This window comes from Cavenderia fasciculata (genome assembly GCF_000203815.1).
Source record: "Cavenderia fasciculata unplaced genomic scaffold Scf_Dfasci-G-b-205a01.r1-3, whole genome shotgun sequence".
NCBI classification, from domain to species: Eukaryota; Evosea; class Eumycetozoa; order Acytosteliales; family Cavenderiaceae; genus Cavenderia; species Cavenderia fasciculata.
In genome coordinates, this window is record NW_004457737.1 from 142,430 (window position 1) to 157,826 (window position 15,397).

Sequence of the window (15,397 nt, forward strand, 5' to 3'; positions counted from 1 at the left end):
AATATAAATATATAAATATATAAATAGCTTTGCTGTATCATCAATAATATTATTTTTATTAAAAAGATGGGTTCCAAAATATTAACATTTTCTTCGATTGCCTTGTTTGTCATTTCACTTGTTTTGTTGACCGTTGGTTTTTCATGTATGATCATACCATCGATCATCGTTGTGATGAGTAATTTAGTAATATTGACCAACTACTAATCAATTCTAATTTCAATTTTAAATAGCCTATTGGTACAAGACCACATCATTTCAGAATAGTGACATCCAATTTTATATCAAATACAACAAGGAAAAAGTGGTAAATAATGAAGAAGACTATAGCTCCACTCAAGATTGGTACGACCAAGACAACAGAAAGAATGAAAAGAAAACCTACAATATTGCCCTCGCCTTTGATGTCTTGGCTTGGATCGTTACCATTCTAGTGATTGGTCTTTTACTCGTGTCACTCAAAGTTTCCAACAAATTGGTCAAATTCCTTACTATTGGTCTCAGTATCCTCTCTTTGATTTTCATCATCATCTCGTTTGGTTCTTTTACCCGATTACCAAATGCTCTCCTCCAAGATGTCAAGGACCAAGGTTTTTCTGGTTGCGCCGATAAAGATTATTGTTCAAAATTCCTTAATGGAAAACACAATGGGTATGTACATCCTAAACAAAAACTTTTTAATTTAATACCAACTTTTTTAATTTAATTCTTTTTTTTTTCTTTTTCTTTTTCATTATCTTTTTCTCTTTTGTAGCCCATCAGTTGGATGGAGTGTAGTTGTTGCATCTATGCTTTTTACCTTTGGAGGTATCATTTTATCAACTTTTACTCTACTCAAATATTAATATTAAATCATAATAATCATTTTAAATCAATCAACCAAATTTATTTTTTGATCGGATTGAAAAAACCAACAGTCGCAATTTTAGCTTTATTAGGAAAAAAAAACTTAATTCCAAAAAATCGAATGAGCTGACGTCGCCGAGGATGTTGAGTTTTCCCTTGTACAAAATTGGTGAGGGCCCTCATTCATCACATTGTTTATTTTTCATCACTGTTATTTTTATATATAGTTTTTATAAATATAGATTAGCTTAGCTGTATTACAAGATGGGTTCCAAAATATTAACATTTTCTTCGATTGCCTTGTTTGTCATTTCACTTGTTTTGTTGACCGTTGGTTTTTCATGTATGATCATACCATCGATCATCGTTTCAGTACAACTAACTAATCAATTTATTGATCAACTACTAACTTTCATCAATCTATTTTCCCTCCTCTTGACTTTTCATCTATTTATTTTATATATATAGCCTATTGGTACGTCTACGAATCAAGAATAGACAGTGACACCAAAATTTATATCAAATACAACAAGGAAAAGATTGTAGATGAAGATAGAGAGACTAGCTACACTCAAGACTGGAGCGACCAAGACGACAGAAAGAATGAAAAGAAAACCTACAATATTGCCCTCGCCTTTGATGTCTTGGCTTGGATCGTTACCATTCTAGTGATTGGTCTTTTACTCGTGTCACTCAAAGTTTCCAACAAATTGGTCAAATTCCTCACTATTGGTCTCAGTATCCTCTCTTTGATTTTCATCATCATCTCGTTTGGTTCTTTTACCAAATTACCAGATGCTATCGACCAAGATATCAAGGACAGAAACTTAATTTGTAATGATGATATATGTGAAAAATTCCTCAATGGAAGTTCTAATGGGTATGTACATAAATAATAATAATAATCCAACAATGCATCTCACAAAAAGCTCTGACCTATTTAATTCTTTTTTTTCTTTTTCTCTTCTTCTTTTTTTAGCCCATCAGTTGGATGGAGTGTAGTTGTTGCATCTATGCTTTTTACCTTTGGAGGTATCCTTATTTCAGCTTTTACTCTCCTCAAACACTAAATCAACATATAAATAAAACAACAATCAATAAACATAAACGAAATGATCTACCTATCTATTTATCATCATGTGACCCTTTTTTGTTTACTACTTTTCTAGTGATGCCCTCATCCCGCATTTTTTTTCTTCAAAAAAAAAAAAATCTTCGAAAAAAAAACTATATGTTTGTTTCGATATACAATGTGATCATCGTTTTTTTTTTTGTTTTTATTCCAGCCATCAAATATGTCAACCAAATTTAAAGCTATCTCTGTTGTTCTCTTTTCAGTTAGTTTTGTACTTTTAATTGTTGCCTTTTCACAATATTGGTATAGAACATCGTATGAGATCGATGGAACCAAAACGATCATCTACACAAAGTACAACAAAGAAAATGTGCACGTAGAGACTGGATCTTCAACTTCGACGCGCGCCAGAGATTGGAACAACCAGAAATATAGAACAAACGAAAAGAAGGCATACAATATTGCGTTGGCATTGGATGTACTAGCCTTTGTATTCATTACCTTTACTATGGGTCTTTTACTTTTCTCGTTTAGAGTTGCTGCCACCAAACTCATCAAAGTGATGACTATTATCCTCGCATTCGTCTCGCTAGCATTTACAATCATTGGCTTATCTGTCTTTGCACAGTTGCCAAGTTATATCAAACAAGATCGCGAAGACAACCGTTCTCTATGTGACGAGCAATGTGATGATTTCATTGGTAGTATGGATGCCAACGACACCCATTTTGCGTAAGAAAGAGGATAGAAAAAAAAAAGAAAAAGAAAAAGGTGATAAAACTTAAACTAACATTATTCTCTTCACTCTCTCTCTCTCTCTCTCTCCCTTTCTCTAGTCCATATGTAAGTTGGGCAATGATGGTAGTATCAATGTTGTTCACTGCTGGTGGTATAGTTGTTTCTATCATTGGTTATAACAAATAAATAAATAAATAAATAAATAATAATCACATGATACTAATACAACTATTAATAGTTTTAAAAAAATATATTGATCTTCAGATTCGGATTAATATCCTCTTCTTTTTCAAATTTAGGGGGGCATAACGGTCAAAAAAAAAAAATAATGAAATTTAAAAAAAAAAGGCGCCTGTTGCTACCCCCCCCATTTTGGTGAGGACGGTTAAATTTTTTTGTGGTGTTGGTTGTGCTGCTTGTTTTTTGCTCGCTCAAACTTTCTCTCACTCATAAAAAGTGCTGCTCATTAATTTTTTCCTCATTATTTTTACTAGCTATAACTCTCTCTCTCTAGTTTCTATGTATGTACTTACAGACTGTGTCTCTCATCAATACAATGCCTCTCAGTATTGTTGTTGAGAGGAAAAATTTAAAAATCCATGTTTTTCCAATTGTCTCTATTCTACTCTTGCTCTTGGCTTGTCTGATATGTCATCATCAACAAGTACAACCAAAAATATACAAACCTATACCTATAATTCTAAAAGCAATAGTTTTATTTGTTTATGTTATTATTAATATCACAAAAAAAAAAATCAACTAATTGTTAGAGCATTGGTTTGTTCTCCAACTTGTGACATTGTATCTCTAATTAATAGTTACAACTATCAATCATTTAATCACAATACATTTCTATATTTTCTACTACGACAAACAACAAATAACAACTTTTTACAACTATAGAGATTTGTTGTTGTGTTTGTAAAAAAAAAAAAAAAAAATAAGAAAATTTCACAAAACCAACTTTTACTTTTTTTTGATTGTTTAAAACTAAAAGGTATAACTATATCTTATCAAATGTGATTCCAAAAAGAAGTATATTTGTACTATCTATCCTTCTCTCTCTCTCTCTCTCTCTCTCAACGTGCTTTTATTTTTCTCATATCAACGAGCAGAGAGGAAAAAAAAAAAAAGTACGTCTCTTTAAATTTTTTTATTATTGTGACGTTTTGAAATTTTTTTGCTGCTGAACTTGTCTCTAACGAAAACTGTCTCCCCTCTTTTTTTTTTTCCTCCTCTCTCTACGTATAAATTTATATATATAATATTTATTTAGATATTTCAAGTAATGAGCTCAAGTGACGAATCATCATCGTCCTCGGAAGAGGAAAAGAAGGTCGTACCAAAGAAGGAGACCAAGGTAAAGAAGACCAAAAAGGACACCAAGACCAAGGCCAAGAAGGAAAGCAAGGACAAGAAGAAGAAGAAGAAGAAAGACCCAAATGCCCCACGTCGTTATCTCTCTCCATTCATTTTCTTCTCCAAGGAACACCGTCCAACCATCAAGATTGAAAATCCAACTGCCAATTTTGGTGAAATTGGTGCCCTCCTCGGCAAGAAGTGGGAAACCGTCACCCCAGAAGACAAGAAGAGATACGAAAAGTTGGCTGCTGAAGACAAGAAGCGTTGGGAAATGGAAAAGAAGCTCTATGATGAAACCAAAAAGGCCGTCGTCGAATCTGAATCTAGCTCAGACTCTGAATCTGATTAGACAATTCAGTCCATCCGCCCGCCAAACTCAATTCCATCCGTCCATTTGCTTTGATAGGTAAATCCCTTTTTTTTTCTTTTTGCCAAATTAAAAAATTCACAAACAATCTATTTTTTAATACAACATACAACAACAACAAACAAAACAACATATAATATTTCCAAAGAAAGAAATAATGTATATTTCCAACAATCCCCCTTTTAACAATAAATAAAATCAATAAATTAAAAACTTTTTTTTAAAACCAATCATTTTGTTTAAACATTCCTTGCTATAACTCTTCAATCCTTCATTGTTTTTCACGACTCTCTTACGTTTGTAAAATAGATTGCTTGATTGTTTGAGAAATGACCAGGTCAACAGATCTTTATTTAATCTTTAAATAGATTTTTTTTAAATTTTAGATTATTTTGAGTATGGAAATTTCACAATCCCGATGGTCCCCTAGTTACGATATGGATTTAAGGCATTGCATCAACGCCAATTTAATCATTCACACTTTTATCATTTATATTTATTTCTTTAAAAAAAAAAAAAATGTACAAACAAATCATATTATTTGTTGTTTTAGTATCAGCCATCTTTGGCCTTTCAAAAGCCACTTTGGCTGTTGATATCTCAAGTCAAACTAATACCTCTTCATTTGATTGTCTAAAGTCAAACGGTTATTCTTATGTAATCATTCGTGGTTTAGAAACTGGTCAACCAGATCCAAATGGCCCTGAATCCATTGAAAATGCTGTAAGTAAATAAATATAAATATAAATGTATTGTTTTTATACTCTTATATTAATATTTGTGTATACTTGATTTTTAATAATAATAGTGGGATGGTGGTATGACAAAGGTAGATGTTTATGCAGTTCCATGTCCTTTATGTGTAAGTAGTAGTGGTTATGGTCAGATATTAAGAATGATACAGTCGATCAAGGCTTACAATGTCAAGTTTGGCACTATCTGGCTCGTTGTCCAAGGTGCAGGCTACTGGTCAACCTACCGAGATGAAAACCAAGCATTCTTTAAAGATATGATTAACGGTGCCAATACTGATGATTACTCTGTCGGTGTCTACACCTCTGCCTCCCAATGGCAACAAATTATGGGTAGTTGGAATGGTGCTGCTTCATACCCACTATGGTATTCAAACTATGATAGCAATCCTTCATTCTCTGACTTTAAACCATTCGGTGGATGGACTAGTCCAACCATCAAACAATACAACAGTGATCAAATGGTTTGTGAATTGGCTGTTAATCAAAACTACTATTAAAATAGAGAAAACAAATTAGATGATGTCATGTGCACCACAATCTCCATCGAATAAAATAAAATCAATAAATTTGTTATCGAATCAATTTTGAACAAAAAACAAATATCTATCCTTCTGGAATGGAATCACCTTGGTATTGCAGATATTCATCTAGGTCATCATTTATTTTTACTTTATTTATTCCTTTTTCTAACAACAAATATGTATAAACAAATAACTTTATTTGTTGTAGTGCTATATGCCTTTTTTGGCCTCTCCATTGCAACTTTGGGTGTTGATATTTCAGGTCAAACTGATGTCTCTTCATTTTCTTGTCTAAAGTCAAACGGTTACTCTTTTGCCATCATTAGTTGTTGGCAGCTTCAAGGTCAACCTGATCCCAATTGTCCAAAATCTATTAGCAATGCTGTAAGTAATACAAACCATCTATCATAAGACATTTCTATCGATTGTTTGATGGTCATTTAACTTTGCCTTTTTTTTTTCTGTAAATATTTAGTGGGCTGGTGGTATGAGCAATGTTGATGTATACATAACTCCATGTATATCATGTGGTGATGGTTCTAATCAAGTTCAAACAATGATTAAATTCATCCAATCATACAATGCAACATTCAATGGTATGGTATGGTTTGATGTCGGATCGTATGCATTCTGGTCCAGAAACCAAGTTGCCAACGAAGCCTTCTTTAAAGATATGGTTAAAGGTGCCCAAGTTGCTGGTGTCAAGGTCGGTATATCCACATCTACTACCCAATGGGATGAGATTATGGGTGGATGGAATGGTGCTTCTTCATTCCCACTCTGGTATTCCGACTTGGATGATAGTCCTTCATTCACTGACTTTTCACCATTCAGTGGATGGACTACTCCAACCATCAAACAATACTATAGTGATGTCACTATCTGTGGTTTGGGTGATGTCAACCAAAACTACTATTAAAAGATAGAATCAATACAAACAACAAAACTATACACTAGTATATCGTATCTAATATGTAATAATAAATGTAAAAACAAATAAACAAAAAAGAATAAATTCAAAAAAGAATCCTTTTTCCCTTTTTCAATCATTGAACAATAATTAAATAATTAATTTTTTAATTATTGTTGTATTATAATTAATTAGAGAGAGAAGGAAGAGATAGAGACACGCAATGCCAAGAGTACAATTAAACTCATTAACTAAATACTTTCACCATTACACTAGAAAAGTAAATGTAAATGATCTAAACTATATGAATCATCTTGATCATGCATCAGTGTTGAATATTATTCATGGTATGTTGTCATCAAACAAACTGATCATCATCATCATCATCATCATCATCATCATCATCATCATCATCATCATCATCATCATCATCATCATCATCATCATCATCATCATCATCATCATCATCGTTTCAAATAGATTTACTAATGTATTGATTGAATTAATTTAATCAAATTTAAAGAGGCAAGAGTAGAAACATTGAAAACAGTTGGAATAACAGAAAGAAATCTAATACCATCGTTGACAGGTGATAAGCGAGTCAATATGTTTATAGCAGATATCAATGTTCAATTTCAAAACCAAGAGCCTCGCATGTTTGACGAGTTGGTGATTGAGAGTGGATTCACAGAGAGAACAAGAACTGGATTTAGAATGAACCATCGTATTAGACGTCTAGTACCAATTGGTAGCAACGATTTTCCACAAAACATCGAACAAACCGAACCATTGGATAAACCATCGTTCCATCACATCAAAGACCAACCAACAGGTACTACATTTCAACCTTTTGCATTGGTAGAGGTTGGTGTTGTCGCAGTCGATACACTTACCAAACAACCAGTTGAATTACCAAGCTCATTCTTTGATCGATTAGGTTTTGTTCATACCACCCCTACATCACCAACTACTGATCAAACAGTCAACAAAAATCATCTATTAGATAAACATAATTGTAAATAATATTAATAATAATTAAAATCAGTAAATAATAATGTAAAATAAAACAAAATAATAATAGCAGTAAGACAAAGGGTGGTGGGTTATTCTAAGATAGAAACAGGATACCCTTAATGGAATGGTGATTGGATTCTACTTGTTTGCAATCACCTTTTTTTATAAATAAACATTAATGAAAACAATAAACGACGAGGTGGTGGCTGAAACTCGATGGGCTGTATAGTCCTGCTTGTCCCAAAGGGAAGTGATCACCAAAAAAACAAACATAAGATGTGGTGCTGCAAAGGGGCCATGTCTGAGCGATGGGCCATCTCTCACTAACGACGTATCTTGTCAGTTTTTTTTTACCACAGTGCCACAAATCGATCTGAGATCACATCTCATGAAATCTGATATCTTTTTTTTTTTTTTTTGTTTGAAAAGAAGAACTTTTGGTCTTTTTTTATCACATCTCATAGTAGGACACAGCAGTAGCAGAGAGACCCAACAAACACATAATCATAGAGACACACACACAGACAGAGAGAGAGAGAAAGAAAGAGAAAGAGAACACATAAGAGAAAAAAAGTTATATTATTTATTGTGTCGTAGTAGTAGTAGTAATAGTAGCAACAGTCGGTCGATATAGATTAGATTAGATAGATATAGATAGATATAGATAGATAGATAGATAGAGGAATAATAAGAAAAAGAAAGAGATATATATTACATGTAATTGGATTGGATTGAATTGAATTGATTATTTTTATTTTAATAGATCCATTGAATTAAACAAAGCAAAAGCAAAACAAAACAAAACAAAACACATATTACAACTCGATAGTGATAACATTTATATATAATAATAATAATATTGGGTGTTACGAGGAGGAATAGCGATTCTTCTCCAATCAATCCACCTATCACCTTTCCTGTTTATTTCATTCAAATCTATAAAACAAAAAACAACCTTAACCCAACCACCCACAATAATTCACCATCATCATATCTATTTATAAATATTTATATATATCTATTTATTTATTATTTATTTATTTATTATAAGCATCATATATTTATATATATATATATAATCATATTTGTAATATATTAAAGAAAAGAGAGAGAGAGAGAGAGAGAGAGAGAGAGAGAGAGAAGTAGTATAGTAATAATAATAATAATAATAATGGATAGTTTTCAATCATTTGGATTATGTGAGAAAGCATTGGAATTCAATGTAGAAGTTGAGTTTCCTAATCACAGCAAAAAGATTTATCAATTTCATTCAAGATTCACTGTCGATAAAATAAAGGTAGGTTATTCATATGAATATCATCACATATCATATCATATGATCAAAGATTATCAATCATCAGGTCGGTGGCAGAAAAGGAAAGGATAGGATAGATGGATAAAAAGAGTAAATCAAGAGAGAGTGAGAGAGATGTGTATTGTCTTTGATGCATTGCAATGAATACATTAAAAATAGATCACCGAGTGGTTGGTCCAATTTTTGTGTTATGTGTGTTGTGTGTTGTTGGTAGATAGGTAGGGAGGGGGGGTTACGAAATTCACTGGTTTGGTTGATCCACCAATCAAATCAACACACAGACATAAAACGAACCACAACCACCACCACCACCACAATATATGCGTACATAACAAATAAACCATGATCTCTTTTGTTTTTGCATTGACACGAGATTAGATTCAAATCCAAATCCAAATCCAAAACCAAATCTACTTTACCCACCATCGAATCGATTGACGACGATGATAAACAAGATGATGAATAAGATTTATCAACAACAACAACAAACCCTATTTTTGATTCTAATTCTTTTTTTCCTTTCTACACCTCACCTTCTCATTTTTCCCTCAACAAACCAAAATTAGACTCTAATATTCCAGGATTCACCAACAGCATTAAGTAAGAATGACTATACTCTCCAAGTCGGTGATGAACAACTATCAGTTGATTTTGTTAGATTTATAGTTAGCTCCCCAAAAATAACAGAAGCATTGGCAATTGAACCAATTGTTAAAATTCAAGTTGCCCTCAAGGTTTCTTCATTTACAAATACTCAACGTGAAAAATTGTAAGATATAAATATAAATATATATATATATATAGTCCATACACATATTTATTTATTAATTATTATTATTTAGGATAATTGGAACAAATAATATGAATCAATTAAAATCGAATCTTGAAAAATCACCTATTGCAGCTAGATTGGCTGGTGGTGGTAGATTATCAATGACGATGGGTGCCGGTGGAATCTTGAATCAAGATGCTCAAAACACTTTAAAGTTGTTGAAAAAATATAAAGAAGAGAATGGAATTAAAGATGACTCGAATGATCATAAAAAGTCATCTTCAAAGGATTCACCTACCAAAGAGAGGAGTTCAAGTTCCAATAGTTTCTTTTCAGTCAGACAAGAACGTAGCAGTAGTAGTGGTAGTATCACCAGAGAGAGTAGTACTTCAAGTTTGAATGGTAGTGATGTAGATAGTGACACTGACTGTTATGCTGCTAGTACAGCCAACAAATATGCAACTATTACAGCTTCACATTTATCACCATCGAAAAAGACCGGTTCGGGTGGCGATGGTAGTGGAGGTGGATCACCATCAACACCAAAGTCAAAATTAAAATCCTTTTTATTCTCAGAGAAGAAAAAGAGTTCAACCAAATCGTCTCAATCATGTGACGATCTATCATTATCCATTTCGACATCACCAATACTATTGGTTTCAAATAGACCAAAAACACAAGACTATTCTACTTCTTCTTTGCAAAGCGGTCCAACTGAATTGGGTGGATCTGCCAACAGTCCTTTATCACATTCACCTTCACATTCACGGTCATCATCTTGCGATGCATTTTCATCGTCACCCAACAACAACAACAATAATAATGGTGCTGCAGGAACAATAAGTAATTACGAACAGATTAAAGATTTTAGTTTAATTGAAAATACCAAAGGATTCAATGTAGAGTCTTACCGAAAGGGCTATCAAGCAAGTCGTCATCTCCAACTTGACCCCCTCATCACCAATGAAAGTTGGTACGCCAAACATTTCCACAATCAACCAGACCACGTTAATTTTATTGGTCAAGATGAAAAGAATGGTACTTTTATAGTATCTTGTATTAAAAATATCGTCGTCTCTGAAGATAAAGAAAAAGATAAATCATCAAAAAATAATAGTTATAAAGTTTTATTAAGAACTAAATCTGTATGTATAGATAGACAGATAGGATATTTGATGATTAATATTAATATTCAATTTATTTATTTATTATTATTTTAGAATGATATTTATACAACTACCAATTTATCATCATCAAAAATACAAATTAAAGAAATCATTCAAAATATAGCACCAGACTTATCAACTAAAAATATAAAGAAATTCAAATCAACAACGGCAGTGGGATCATTGGAAAAGGAGTTATTGAATTTTGAAGAACGTCAGCGAATTAAAAGTTTTAAATTTGGTGTACTCTATTGTGGCGCAAATCAATCGACCGAAGAGGAGATGCTCTCCAATGCAAGTGGAAGTCAAGATTTTAATGAATTCCTAGATATTCTTGGTGGTCGTATAAAGTTGGAAGGATGGACCAATTATCGAGCTGGATTGGACGTTAAATCAAATACCACCGGTACCGAATCGATATATCAGCTGTACCAAGATTTTGAAATTATGTATCATGTCTCTACACTACTTCCTCACAGTATAGTAGATAGTCAACAGGTTGAAAAGAAAAGACATATTGGTAATGACATTGTTGTAATTATATTTAAAGAAAGTGATAAACCAATATCTCCAAATACTTTTCAATCTGATTTTAATCGTATGTCTTAAATCAAAAAAAAAAACAAATAATATTATTATTGATTCCAACAATATATTTATTAATCCTCAAAATAATTTATTTATCTATCTAGATGTATTTATTGTAGTATCAGTTGATAAACAACATACACAACAAAAGAGATACAAAGTTGCCATAACATACAAAGATGGAGTTCCTCAAAACCAACCATTCTTGGAATACCCATGTACTTTCCAAAATAATCAAGACTTTAAAAACTTTTTATTGTGTAAATGTATGTATATCAAATTCAAATCAATTCAAATCAATGATCATAGTAGTGTCTATGTATTTATATTAATCAAATTTTTAATTTAGTTATCAATACAGAATGTTCATCATATGAAGCTCCAAGTTTCAAGATAAAGATTCAAAGAACTAGAACAATGCTACTAAAAAATATTTGTGATACTTATACTACTAAATAATAATAATAATAAATAAAATAAATATAAATATATTATATTATATTTATATTTATAGATTATATACATTAATATATAAAATGTATATTATATTATAAAACAAATTAAATAATTATTTCTACAAAACCCTATTATTATTTATTTATTTCTTTTCATTTCTTTGGAACCAATTTAAAATACTCTGATAATACTTTTTGTTTTGTTATTTCTTTGTCACCCGTTGTATCAAATACAACGGTTGCATGTTGTTCACGTTCTTGATTACTTAATTGACTGTCTATACGTTTGATTGCTTCTTGTTCAGAGAGATTGTTACGTTGACATATACGTTTGATGGCTTCTTGTCTATCGATTTTGGTCACCCAGATAGTATCAACTAGCTCGGTGAATCCAGCCTCTACTAAAACAGCAGCTTCCAATACGACAGCTGGTTCATTGTCTTGTTGGTATTGATCGAATTGTTGTTGAATGATTGTCTTCATCTCTGGCCACACTATAGAGCATAGTTTAGTCATCTTGTCGGCACTAGAGAATACGATTGGTCCCAACTTTCTTCTATCTATTGATCCATCTTGTTCGTTTACAATGTCCAAACCAAACTCTCCAACAATCTTTTGATAGCTATCAGTATCCTTTTGGTATACATTGTGTGCCACCTTGTCTGCATCGATACACTTAACCCCTAATTCACTCAAGTATCCTAGTATTGTCGATTTACCAGATGCTATTCCTCCTGTTAATCCAATCTTTATCATCTTTGTCATTATCTATCTATCTATCTTGTTGTCATAATATACATACAACCTATCATCCAATATTATATTACTTTTTAAAAAAAAGGGGATATTTTTACAAAATAAAAATCAACCAACTATTAATATAAAGAAAGAGATATTTTAAGAAGAATAAAGGAAGGTTAGATATTTAAATGATTTAAGAAATCTAAATCCTATCTCATCATACATTCTGTTTTACCTTGACCACGAATGCATGATTGAATCTAATTAATAACGAGAAAACCGTTGAAACAATGACTTTTTTTTTTTTTTTTTTTTCCTGATCAAAAAAAACAAAAAAAAGACATAGACTACAAAATAAATATCGATGTCTAAAAGAAATATCAAACAGACAAACAGACAGACAGACAGATAGACTGATAGAGATATTAGAATGATATAATCTTCTTAACATCTTGACAAAAGAGACAGACAGACAGACAGACAGACAAACAAACAAAATTTGATTCACAAAAATCATGACGCAAATATCTAACCAACGCGTTGATCCCGACCATGGTCAACAACAACACAATCATTTTAGTAGTCATTGTAGTAGTAGTAGTAGTTCACCAGATGACAATGAATATGATCGTCACATTTACTACAATCATCATCATCATGATGGTCAACAAAAACAACAGTCATCATCGATTATGGGTTATATGATGACAGGTGAGAGATACCATCACTATAATCAACAACAACAAGACCAACAACGACCTCCTATACAATATTCATCATCATCATCACCACCACCAAGTACTGTACATTCCTATTCACCTGCTCGTTCCACCTCTTCTTTGCATACATCACAAACCGATACAAATGTATCGGCCATAATTCAAATCAATAACAACAACAACGATGGAAATAACAATGGTAATAATGACCATCAATATTCATATCAACAATCACCAATCTATGGAAATACGACGATTTATATTGGTGGTGATCGTTCACCAAGTGACACTGATCAAGACAATGAGTTTTCTTCTTCTTCTTCTTCTTCGAACAACCGACCGACTAAAAGAATGGCTATCAACAATGGCAATGGCAATGACCATTATAATCAAAATAATAATAATACAGCGGCGACACATTCACAATATCCTCAATATAACCGTAATAATCAGATACAACAACCCCTACAAGAACTAGAACAACATATCCACTACCAAAATCAACATATCCAACAACAACAACAACAACCTCAACAACCTCAACAACCTCAACCACAACAACAAACAATTATTTCAACTGATGGAAAACAACAACAACAACAAGCATTTGAATGTGATCACGTTGAATGTACATTTTCTATTGGATATGTTAGTGCACTTTATGCACATTATAATACCTTTCATACCAAAGAATGCGGTCAACAGTGTGAAAGATGTGAACGCGTCAAAAGAAAACAAGGAATCACAAAGATGAATTGCAGACATGAAGGATGCACTAAAAAAGTGGCACCAAAATCACTAGAGAACCATGAAAAGAATAGGAACATACACGACCATTGTAGTGACAAATGTGAGATTTGTATACAATTACAATCACAAGTCTACAATCAAATGAATAAGAAGCGATATAGATCAGAGTTGTTAAAATCATTACCACCTAGATATAATAATAATAATAGTAACAATAATAATATACAACTCACAATTGAAAATATAAATTACCAATACAATAACAATAATAATCAAAATAATAATAATAACTCAACACCACCAAGTCCAACACCTATTTCATCATCAGATCAAGAAGAATTAAATTTAAGTGATACTTCAACATCATCACCTTTTTCACAACGTCATACCACCAACAACATTATTATTTTGAATAATAATAATAGTCACCAAACTTTTAATAGCCAATCATCCCCAACTATTGAAACTAAAACATGTTTAGATCCAAATCATATTAAATGGTGGAACTCATCACCAGAAGGAATTCCATTAACAGAATTTTATAAAACCGATCTAAAAAACTACAAGACCAAATGTAAACAATGCTTTATGCGACATGGCATTGAAAGAAAAAGGGTGGTTCAAACCACTAAACAATCACATGACTATTCTAATGGTTTTGGTGTTGGTTTTGTTGATGAGGCCAACTTTAATTCTTGTAGTAGCAGTAGTAGTAGTGATGAACAGCAGCCGCAGCAGTTAGTAGATATGTCTCGTCAGTTACCACCTCTTACTTTTCACCAACACAACCCATCAAATCAAAGATCTTATTCGTACGACCAAAATAACCAACCAGAATTATTAAATGATCATCAGCCCCCAATCATTACGAACAAAGAAAATCAATTAATAACCAAATAATCAACGATGTTTACCGATATAATAATAATAATAATAATCAAAATAATAATCAAAATAATAATAATAATAGCTACAATGATCATCATCATTATAATCATAATAATAATAATAATCCCGATTTTAATAATAATAATGCACATTGAGATAATAACTAACCAAACTAAACTAAAATAATTGTATCTAAATTTGTAAATAAAATAATAATAATCAAAGATCTTTAAGATAAGTTGATCACTACTACTAACTACTAATTGGTGTGATAATGTTGATTATTTCAAAAAGTTGGATCTTTTTGTTTTAATGCCCAAGGGGCCAAGTAAATCTTGGTCGGGGAGGACAGCTCATGAAAATCATCAAAAAAGCAAAAGATCACTGAGCCAACATCGAGCTGACCTCACTTTCG

The 15,397-nt window shown here is 32.0% G+C and overlaps 9 protein-coding genes across 9 annotated transcripts; 8 read left to right on the forward strand and 1 right to left on the reverse strand.

The window, feature by feature from the left end:
- Positions 1-66: 66 nt before the first annotated feature.
- Positions 67-845, forward strand: DFA_02759 (uncharacterized protein; the record flags this gene model as incomplete). Its single annotated transcript, XM_004362310.1, has 3 exons — positions 67-178; positions 234-651; positions 755-845. The coding sequence occupies 3 exons, from the start codon at positions 67-69 to the stop codon at positions 843-845; spliced, it is 621 nt and encodes a 206-aa protein (XP_004362367.1).
- Positions 846-1,110: 265 nt separating this feature from the next.
- DFA_02760 (uncharacterized protein) lies at positions 1,111-1,916 on the forward strand (the record flags this gene model as incomplete). The annotated part of the gene is made up of 3 exons (XM_004362311.1): positions 1,111-1,189; positions 1,315-1,726; positions 1,826-1,916. 3 exons carry the CDS (start codon positions 1,111-1,113, stop codon positions 1,914-1,916), a joined length of 582 nt encoding a protein of 193 aa, XP_004362368.1.
- Positions 1,917-2,141: 225 nt separating this feature from the next.
- On the forward strand, positions 2,142-4,370 carry nhp6 (high mobility group box-containing protein; the record flags this gene model as incomplete). Its single annotated transcript, XM_004362312.1, has 4 exons — positions 2,142-2,653; positions 3,154-3,225; positions 3,430-3,460; positions 3,936-4,370. 4 exons carry the CDS (start codon positions 2,142-2,144, stop codon positions 4,368-4,370), a joined length of 1,050 nt encoding a protein of 349 aa, XP_004362369.1.
- A 537-nt stretch (positions 4,371-4,907) lies between these two features.
- On the forward strand, positions 4,908-5,640 carry DFA_02762 (uncharacterized protein; the record flags this gene model as incomplete). The annotated part of the gene is made up of 2 exons (XM_004362313.1): positions 4,908-5,111; positions 5,197-5,640. 2 exons carry the CDS (start codon positions 4,908-4,910, stop codon positions 5,638-5,640), a joined length of 648 nt encoding a protein of 215 aa, XP_004362370.1.
- Positions 5,641-5,841: 201 nt separating this feature from the next.
- On the forward strand, positions 5,842-6,583 carry DFA_02763 (uncharacterized protein; the record flags this gene model as incomplete). The annotated part of the gene is made up of 2 exons (XM_004362314.1): positions 5,842-6,048; positions 6,140-6,583. The coding sequence occupies 2 exons, from the start codon at positions 5,842-5,844 to the stop codon at positions 6,581-6,583; spliced, it is 651 nt and encodes a 216-aa protein (XP_004362371.1).
- Positions 6,584-6,797: 214 nt separating this feature from the next.
- Positions 6,798-8,365, forward strand: DFA_02764 (uncharacterized protein; the record flags this gene model as incomplete). Its single annotated transcript, XM_004362315.1, has 3 exons — positions 6,798-6,921; positions 7,098-7,589; positions 8,352-8,365. 3 exons carry the CDS (start codon positions 6,798-6,800, stop codon positions 8,363-8,365), a joined length of 630 nt encoding a protein of 209 aa, XP_004362372.1.
- A 394-nt stretch (positions 8,366-8,759) lies between these two features.
- On the forward strand, positions 8,760-11,888 carry DFA_02765 (RapGAP/RanGAP domain-containing protein; the record flags this gene model as incomplete). Its single annotated transcript, XM_004362316.1, has 6 exons — positions 8,760-8,885; positions 9,485-9,672; positions 9,746-10,820; positions 10,896-11,439; positions 11,534-11,695; positions 11,779-11,888. 6 exons carry the CDS (start codon positions 8,760-8,762, stop codon positions 11,886-11,888), a joined length of 2,205 nt encoding a protein of 734 aa, XP_004362373.1.
- A 149-nt stretch (positions 11,889-12,037) lies between these two features.
- Positions 12,038-12,649, reverse strand: DFA_02766 (dephospho-CoA kinase; the record flags this gene model as incomplete). Its single annotated transcript, XM_004362317.1, has 1 exon — positions 12,038-12,649. One exon carries the CDS (start codon positions 12,647-12,649, stop codon positions 12,038-12,040), a length of 612 nt encoding a protein of 203 aa, XP_004362374.1.
- A 491-nt stretch (positions 12,650-13,140) lies between these two features.
- Positions 13,141-15,137, forward strand: DFA_02767 (uncharacterized protein; the record flags this gene model as incomplete). The annotated part of the gene is made up of 2 exons (XM_004362318.1): positions 13,141-14,831; positions 15,065-15,137. 2 exons carry the CDS (start codon positions 13,141-13,143, stop codon positions 15,135-15,137), a joined length of 1,764 nt encoding a protein of 587 aa, XP_004362375.1.
- Positions 15,138-15,397: the final 260 nt, after the last annotated feature.